Source organism: Olea europaea, chromosome 3, assembly GCF_002742605.1.
Source record: "Olea europaea var. sylvestris chromosome 3, O_europaea_v1, whole genome shotgun sequence".
Lineage (NCBI taxonomy): Eukaryota > Viridiplantae > Streptophyta > Magnoliopsida > Lamiales > Oleaceae > Olea > Olea europaea.
In genome coordinates, this window is record NC_036239.1 from 19,525,355 (window position 1) to 19,534,251 (window position 8,897).

Below are 8,897 nucleotides of genomic sequence, written 5' to 3' on the forward strand. Positions count from 1 at the left end.
GAGCTGAGTTTTTTCTCGAGCAAAAAATTTGGGCTTGACCTAAACTTTCGGCTCAGGTCTTATCAAACTGAACCGGGCCTAGCAGAGCCTGCTCGTGATTTTATTATCATTATTATTATTATTATTATTATTTTGTTGTTGCAACCACTACAGCGAGCAACATGCAATAATAAGCTTTATTTTATTCATTCATTCATTCATGTTTTTTATAAATTTGTCTGGCTCGAGCCTAGGCTCAGTAGAATTGAGCCGCGAGCCGATCAGCTTGGGCTTTTCCCAAGTCGAGTTAAGGGCCGTCCGAGCTGGCAAGCCAAATTAACACCCCTACGTAAATCTTATGTTCTTATTATTTTTATATTGCCAAATCTCACCTTTTCGTACCAATGTTTGTTTGACAATTATAGTACCTTGTTAATTTATCAGAACGGATACAGCAATCAAATGTGTAACCTTTTCTGATCCGTGAGCAGAACTTATTCATACGATACAAATTACAAACAAATATATACAAGTCTTCACTTCCGCCACTATCAATCCTGCAAAATGAAGGATTGTATCTCTACCCCTTCTATATTGTCAAAGCTGTTTATCTAAATCTTAAGAGTCTCACTTCAATAGACTCACCCAAACCACAATTCGGCTCATGATTTCGAGTCAAAATGTGTTTAACATTCAGTAACATTGATAGCTAGTTTGGTACTGTAGACTCTACACTACTGGATAGTACTAAAGGAGAAAAAAAAGAAGAAGAAGCTAAAATCTTATTTGTTGTACTATCTAGTCGTATCATGTACTGCCTATTGAACATGTCCTTGGTTCTTACCATTGTCAGCCTCTATGTCGACAACTATGCCGGTTAATTTACAAGGTTCGACCTCTTCCAGCATTTGCACTACCATTCTCATGTTAGGTCTCAGTGACGGAACTCTAGAAGTGCAATGAATTGCAATTCTCAGTACCTGTAGAGCTTCTTCTCTCAATGCCTCAGAAATGCTTGAGTCCACTATATTAATTGGGCTATCTTTGTTCCTCATCGCGCTGTATACCCATTGGACGATGTCTTTATTCTCTCCATATCCAGGCTCAACTGGCTTCTTTCCGGTTACCAACTCCATCAGAACCACGCCAAAACTGTAGACATCACTCTTTTCATTCACCTTAGATGTATACGCATACTCTGCAATACAAAACACGTTTAAATATTTAATTGAAGAGCTTTAACTTATTTCCTAACAATACTTGATTCAATTAAGTTTTTGGACAATGTTCTAATTATGGTACACTTCCAATGATTTAGAACTTGGGAGCAAACTGTTTAGAAATACCAGTACTAAAATAGTTTACCAGGCGCAATGTAGCCAAGTGTTCCTGCTATGACATTAGTCGAGTATCTTGCAGCATCAACCTGTAAAATCCTAGCGAGCCCAAAATCAGCAATTCTTGGCTTCATTTGCTCATCCAACAAAATGTTGCTGGACTTCACATCACGGTGTATAACCGGTCTATCATAGCCATGGTGGAGATACTCGAGTCCCCTGGCTGCACCCAGCGCAATTTGATACCGCACCATCCAGTCCATCTTGATTCTCTGGCTCCCATGCAATCTGTCCCATAAGCTCCCATTAGGCAAGAATTCATAAACTAGCAGATACGAATCCTCACTCATGATGCTGCAGTATAATTTCACCACATTCACGTGCCTAACTGAGCTTAATGTGGTCACTTCCGCTTCATACTCTGGTGAATAGACCTTGCCTTTTGCCAGCATCACTGAGCTGCTCCTGAAGCTCGTCCCATCACCATATGCAGACTTCCAAATGTGTTTTACGGCTAATTGTTTCCCGTTATGGAGGACAACCTTGTACACATTCCCGCATCCACCTTTGCCAATCAAATTTTCTGTCTTGAGTTCCCTTAGTATTTCCTCTTCACTAAAACTCAACGCACAATAATGTTTCATATCCCAAGAGTCACGTCGATTCAGTGAAGTATCTTGATTATTGTACCAAAACTTCATGTATATGAAACATGCAAGTGACAAAATTATGATACTTGCACCTGCTGTGAAGCAATAGATAAACGTTCTGGACCCTGTAGACGTGCCAGAATTTGGCGAACACGGCCTGAAATTTTTTATATTCTGACTACAAAGTCCTGGATTTCCATCAAAACTACTACTAAAAACGCTTATTGCTAATGAGTCGGGAATGTGACCAACCAAATTATTGTTTGATAAATCTAGAAGGCTTAGCTTTAATGATGATAGACGGGCTGGGATTTCACCAGAAAGTTTGTTATCAGATACGTTTAGGGAGTTCAAACTAGGGAGTGATCCAAGGCTTGCTGGAATTTCCCCGGTAAGTGAATTGCTCGCTAAATTAATTTCATTTAAAGAAACACACGACCCTATTGAATCTGGTATAATCCCAGAAAACAAATTATACTCACAATGAAGACTGCTAAGTTTCTGCAATTCCCCGAGATTTGCTGGAAGATTACCACGAAACTGATTCGAACTGAGATTAATCGCCACCAATGAAGAAGCTTCTGATATTGAATCAGGCAGTTCACCAGAGAATTTATTGTTGGCCAAATATAGCTGTGCAAGAGACTTTGCTTCACCAATATTTGATGTCACTGGACCTTCAAATTGATTGAAAGTGAGATCAATTATACTCAAACTCGGCAAACTCCAAATTCCTCTTGGGACTATACCTGAAAAAGAATTGTTGTTCATCCGTAAACGAGTCAAGGACAAACAATTAGCATAGTTTTCAGGTATTAGACCAGAGAAATTGTTTTGGAGCACTAGAAGTTCTTTCAATTTTCCTTGCTTGCACATATCAGGTGGGATAGGGCCACTTAAAAAATTCTCAGAAACGTCCACATATTTGAACTCTGCCCACGAACCGATCTTCGATGGAAGAGGGCCAGTGAATCTGTTGTTGTATAGTGAGAGTTCTTCGAGGAACCTGAAATCGCCAAATTCAACAGGAATTTCACCAGAAAATTGGTTTTCGAAAAGCTGCAGGGATTTGAGTTGAGGTAACAATTTGAGCTCTGAAACGTCACCTTCGAGTTTATTAGTTGAAAGATCTAAGTTAACAAGGCTGGTTAGATTTCTGAATCCCTCTGGAATTTTCCCTGTCAAGCCATTGGTGTAAAGTTCAAGCTGGTAAAGCTTCGTTAATTTAGTGATTCCATCTGGGATTCTGCCAAACAAAAGATTATAAGAAAGCTCAAGATTTTCAAGCAGTGTGAGATTTCCAATTCCTTCTGGAATTTGCCCTTCAATACTGCAATTTGTGAGGTAAAGCCATTGCAATTTCTCGAGTTTCAGTACCTCCAATGGAAATGGACTTGTATAAAAAAGATTGTCGCCTAAACTCAAGGAAGTTAATCCCGTGAGATTTTCCAGTGATTTCCATGGAAATAGACCAGAAAGTCCACTCCCGCTCAAATTCAACTTATTCAACTGGGATAGAGAAGAAAAATCTGGAGCTTCGCCGGAAAAATAATTGTTACCCAAGTCCAAAAACTGCAAGCTGGTGCAATTAGACAAATGATCATTGATTCTACCATACAAGAAATTTGATCCAAGAGAGAGACTTTGAAGTGATTTCAGGGAGCAAATTGAATCAAAAGCGACAGGTCCGGCCAAATTCTGTCCCGCCAGATTGATTTCTTTCACGTTTTGATTAGAATCACATACTATGCCTGTGAAGTTGCATATGGCGTACTCCTTTGTCCATGTATCCAAAGCATTTGAATTGGATTTTTGCAGGGTGGCTTTGAATTGCAAAAGAGCTTCAAGTTCATTGGCTTTGGAGAAAGAAAGGCACAAGAACAAGAAAGAAAAAGTGAGCAGGTTGAGGAAATCCCGGCTCCGGAAAGTTGAACAGTTTGACATTCCGGTCGGCGTAGGAAAGGAGAGAATGTTTGGTTTGTGCATGGGATTCTGACAGTGTGAAAATAAGAACTAAAGGGATTATAAACATGTAACATGAGGGTGGCTATTAGACATTTCAAATACGAATGTTCACATTTCGATAAAAATTTGCCAACCCAAAATTTTGTACACTTTCTAACCTCTTAGCGAACGTTTCACACGTTATGCAGGATCCATAACTTATTATTAATTCATTTTCTAGTCTAGTATTTGATGAAATTAAGAATAAAATCGATGTTATGCATTTTTTGCAAGATATATCAAACGTATATGAGCGGACAAATTTCTTTTTATCTTTTCTTTCATTTATCTTGTGGCCGGTTGAGGTACAATTGCTTGTGACCACAGAGAAATTCTATATGGAAAAGGTATTCGATGAAAAAAGTATTAGACAATACTTTAAGTAAATAAATTATTTCCTTAGATGAGATAGGTTCAAGACAATCCAATTACTTTATGTGTAATTTAGTGCAATAAAATCAATAATTAGCTATAAAACTGTTAGTATTTGAAAATCCTTCTTAAATCATGTGACATTTTAGGTATGTAGATTATTAAAATTTAGAATCTTATCATGATTTGGCTGGCTGGATGTTTTGGCTACATAACGTATCAAGTTGCTTTAAGTAGGATTGTCCAAACTTGAAGAATCTCCAATTGTCTTCCTTTTTTTCATTAATCTACACATTTTTTATTTTATTTTATTTATTATTATTAATTTTTTTTTGCATCATAAGAAACGAAAACGTCATATCGTTTTTTGGATCCATTCAACAAAACCTTTGAAAAGTCAAAAATTACTTCTCATGTTAGGAAGCTATTTTTGAACAGTTTTGAACTTTATCTAATTAGAGAGTTTTTAGAATAATATGACTTAAGGTAACTTCATTATTAAGCCCCCATTTGGTACCCATTCTTTGGCCACATCAAGTTATCATATTTGACTTTCTATCTCTTACGTGAGACTCGTAACGACTCTATTTTTCATTTTCATTCTTACAAAAATAGGTATCAAACGAGGCCTAAATTTAGAATTAAAAGTGGAAACCCAGTCAAGCGAGTCTTTCGTTGTTCCACAAATTATTGTAAGAATAATCTTCGTTGCATGATGAATGCCAATCAAGTCGAATTCTTAGCCCCAGTCTGGCTGTGCTTTTTCACTAGATTTTCAACCAAAATAGAGTCGTTGGTCCAAGCTGCGGGTTCCACCTCACACGCAAGCAGTCAAAAATTGTGAGCTGCAATGGTAGGAAAATTGTTGCCAACAGTCACTTTTTTGCTTTTAATTTCTCCCAGACAGACCTTAATAGTTCTAACATAATTTTTCTTTTAAATATGTATTAAAATTTGAAAATACAAAATATCTCGTAAGTCCTTGCTAGCCATCAGTGATAGTCAAAAGGGAGAATGTCGTGTAGTGAAGAAACGCAGAAATAAATGGCCGCCTAATCAGACTCGAAAAAGTCCAACTTTGCAAACTGCATACGACACTTGTAGCCACCCCTCAACTACTTTATTCCTTCATTATTGAGTTTTCAAAGATGAATAAAATATTTTCTATAGTTTGATTAGTGAAAACAGACAATTAAGGTATCCAGCAAGAAGTTTTATGACCCTAGAGGTTGATCATTGCTATACAACTTCTCATCAATATTGAATATGTAATTTGATTATAATATTTGTTCATTCAATGAAAAACTTGGTAAAATAGACAATGATTCGTGTGCTGATTATCGAAGATCAATAGGATAGTCAGTTGAACTCTGTCAAACAAGTTAAATCGTGTTATTGAAATAGTGTGCAGATAATCGAAGATCAAGGATAGTCGATTGTGTTCGGGTTTTTTTTTTTTGTTTGTTTGTTTTTAAATCCTAAATTAGGTTGAATTTTTTGGGAAAATATTAATTCTTTATTCCACGTGTTTTTTTATACTATTTTCATCTCTAAAAATATTGTTAGGGTTTTCACATGCACTTCTATAACACACTAGACTATTTTCATGAGTTTTGTATTACTGAAATATAGAATAATTGTGCTGGCACGGTTATTATATTTGTTTTCTCCATATTAGTCATTTGAATAAAATATTCCGTTTCTCTATCAATTAATTCTTTGTTTTTCATCTTGTTGATGTTTGTTTGCGATCATATAATTCTTATCGTGTCATATATATTACATCGATCTGTGTTATTTTCCAACAGGTTAAACTCTGACGAACAAGTTAAATTGTGTTGTGAAACTTAATATTCGAAATTATTATGTAATAATCTAATAAATTGTATTAATTACGTCATTGTAATATAAAAATTGGAATCATTCGTGTATCATGAGAGGGATGGTGGAGGCAAATGGCCCCTAACTTTTGAAAAATTGCATCTTTTTTCTTACAAAATTAATTATGATTTTGAAAAAAAAAAAAAATTTAATATAACGTCTTCAAATATGTTGGTCTACATGCATCCTTTGACCGGGTTGTCCACTAGAAAAGTAAATTTTGACTAAGGAGTGGACATTGTTGATTATTATTGACTGAATGATTAAGACTTTTTTTGCTTGATTGGCAATGTAATTCCGTGCCATAAAAAATTAATTAATAATTGCATACCTGAAAAATGTACACCGTGTCCTTTTTAATTAAAAAGAATGATATAATTTGTGCTTCACAATGATCTCAGACTATAAAAAAAATATTGTAACATTAAGTGATAATATAAACAGTGAAAACTACATGATTCTTTCACAGCGTGAAAAATGAAAAAAATAAAATAAAATGTACAAGTGTAGTTGTGTGTACTGTTCGTGCAAAACCTGCAAGCCTACGAAATTGTTGACAAGTAATAGATTTACTGAATTGAGAATATCGTTTTACAGAGAATAAACTTCGAATCAAGTTTACTAATTATGTATGAAATTTAAATTATGTAAAACAAAAGGGAGATTTTGATTTGATTTTTACTAAATTAATCAAGAAAGAAATAAAACTTTGATTTTTATCAAATTGTGGATGATTGTATTGGATTTTGATTTGTAATTTAAATTCGTTTATGCGTTCTTGATAATTGATAAAGTTAATATATTTAATTTTCTTTTTCAAGACAAAATAATTCTATCCCGGCCTGAATTTATTCCTAGCCAGAATTCAAATGGTTATAACATATTAAATTTTAGATTATCTATATTATTGTATAAGCGATAAATATTATTCCTAATATCTATTGTGCATATGTTAATTTTATTGCATTTTAAATTTATTGTGGGTATCCAACACTGTAACAAGTAATCAATTATTTAATTTGTGACCAATCAATTAAATAATGCAATGAATATGTAAAATTAATTAAAAAATGCAGTATTTAAACTACTATTCTTGAATTTAAAACAAACAAACAAACAATATGTTATATATTTATGTTCCGATGGTTTTGATGGTAAAAAACGAAAGCCAAGATTTTAATATTTCAGATCACGACAACCTTCGATAGTCAATTTAGTCAGGTTTTCATTTTCCAAATGAACATTTAAAAACAATTTGTTACACATCCTTCTTTCTTATCCATATCTGTTTGTTTCTTTTCAGCTGTTTTCAAGTTATTATGGCTTGTTTGAACCACATTATTTTGAAAAAAATACATTTTTCAACAGTGATTAGACATTATTTTAATCACACATTTTTCAATAAAATAATATTATACGTAAATTTAAATTTTTTTTTAATTTTTTAACCAGACATTTCTCATTGATTTGACATGAATAATGCATTTTTCTTAAAATGTGGCTCAAACATGGGCTATGTAAACTGGAAATCTGAACCGGAATTCAAAATAAAATGAAAGAGATCAAAGCAACCGTAATTATGGGCCTTGCTATTCAAACAAGGGCCGTGACAGGCGCCAATCCTGTCACAGGGGCCTGTCATGGCCCTATTTGAATAGATTTATTCCCGTAATTATTGAACAAATAGAGTTTCAAATAACTGTTAAGAAGCAGAATAATGCTATTTGTAGTGAAAATTATCGACAGTCGTTCGATGTGCCATACACTTGTCAATTTTTTATTTAATGTATAATTTGAAAAATAACTATCATATCTATGTATCAAATACCAAATTTTCAAGTGTATACTACATAGGGCGACTATCGACAATTTTCACTACGAATAGCATTACTCAAGAAGCCGCACAAGAATAATAACTAATAAATATCTGAACTGCAAAAAATCAAATGACTTCAGTCGAACAAAAGTTCAAAAATAAACAGAGCTGTAGCTTTTCGATGATGAATAATCATTCGGCATTAAAAATGGCTCGAGTTCTGAATTGTCACTAAGAAAATGAAAATTTAAAAGTTTCTCCCTCACGATACAGAATCGAGACAGATCCTTCACAGACTAATTTCTCAAAACACAATTTCACTTTTGAATCCCTAAGCCGTGTTACAAGAATCATAACTGCATTAAATGCACTTCCATTGACTTGAAATTTTTTTAGTTTTTCTGGGATTAATTTTGATGGGGGGTTTTTAGAAAAGATTTAGGGTTTTCAAGTGCTAAGTTTAGATTGTTTTCTTTTGGCTAATGGTTTGAATTGTTCAACTTGTCTTGGGTAGATCAGGCTTGAGTTTCAATTAGTTTTATAAAAAAAATTTGGGCTGTTGTTCATGTGTTATGTTCTTTACTAAGAGCCTTTTTCTAATAATTTTGTTTCGTGTGGGGTCGTCGTTAACAATTAAAAATGGATCAGACGATTGTGTAAGGGACAAACCTCTTGAGACAAAGTCCCAAAAAGGGGTGTTCTTTATTGGCGATGACTTTACAATCGGAAAGTAAAAACAGAATGCCTCCAAGGGACGCAAGCACACGAGTTATTGAAAGAAGTGTTTAAATCTAAACTAAGAAATTTAAAGTTACATGTTCTCTGTTCGAGAGTTTTTGATTCGGGGTTCTTTTTGCT

At 34.2% G+C, this 8,897-nt stretch overlaps 1 protein-coding gene across 1 annotated transcript; it reads right to left on the reverse strand.

Moving 5' to 3' along the window:
- Window positions 1-437: 437 nt before the first annotated feature.
- Window positions 438-4,048, reverse strand: LOC111388919 (receptor-like protein kinase HAIKU2). The gene is made up of 2 exons (XM_023013749.1): window positions 1,345-4,048; window positions 438-1,177 (listed from the first exon to the last, which is right to left on the reverse strand). The coding sequence occupies exons 1-2, from the start codon at window positions 3,950-3,952 to the stop codon at window positions 798-800; spliced, it is 2,988 nt and encodes a 995-aa protein (XP_022869517.1). The 5' UTR covers window positions 3,953-4,048; the 3' UTR covers window positions 438-797.
- Between the last annotated feature and the right edge of the window lie 4,849 nt (window positions 4,049-8,897).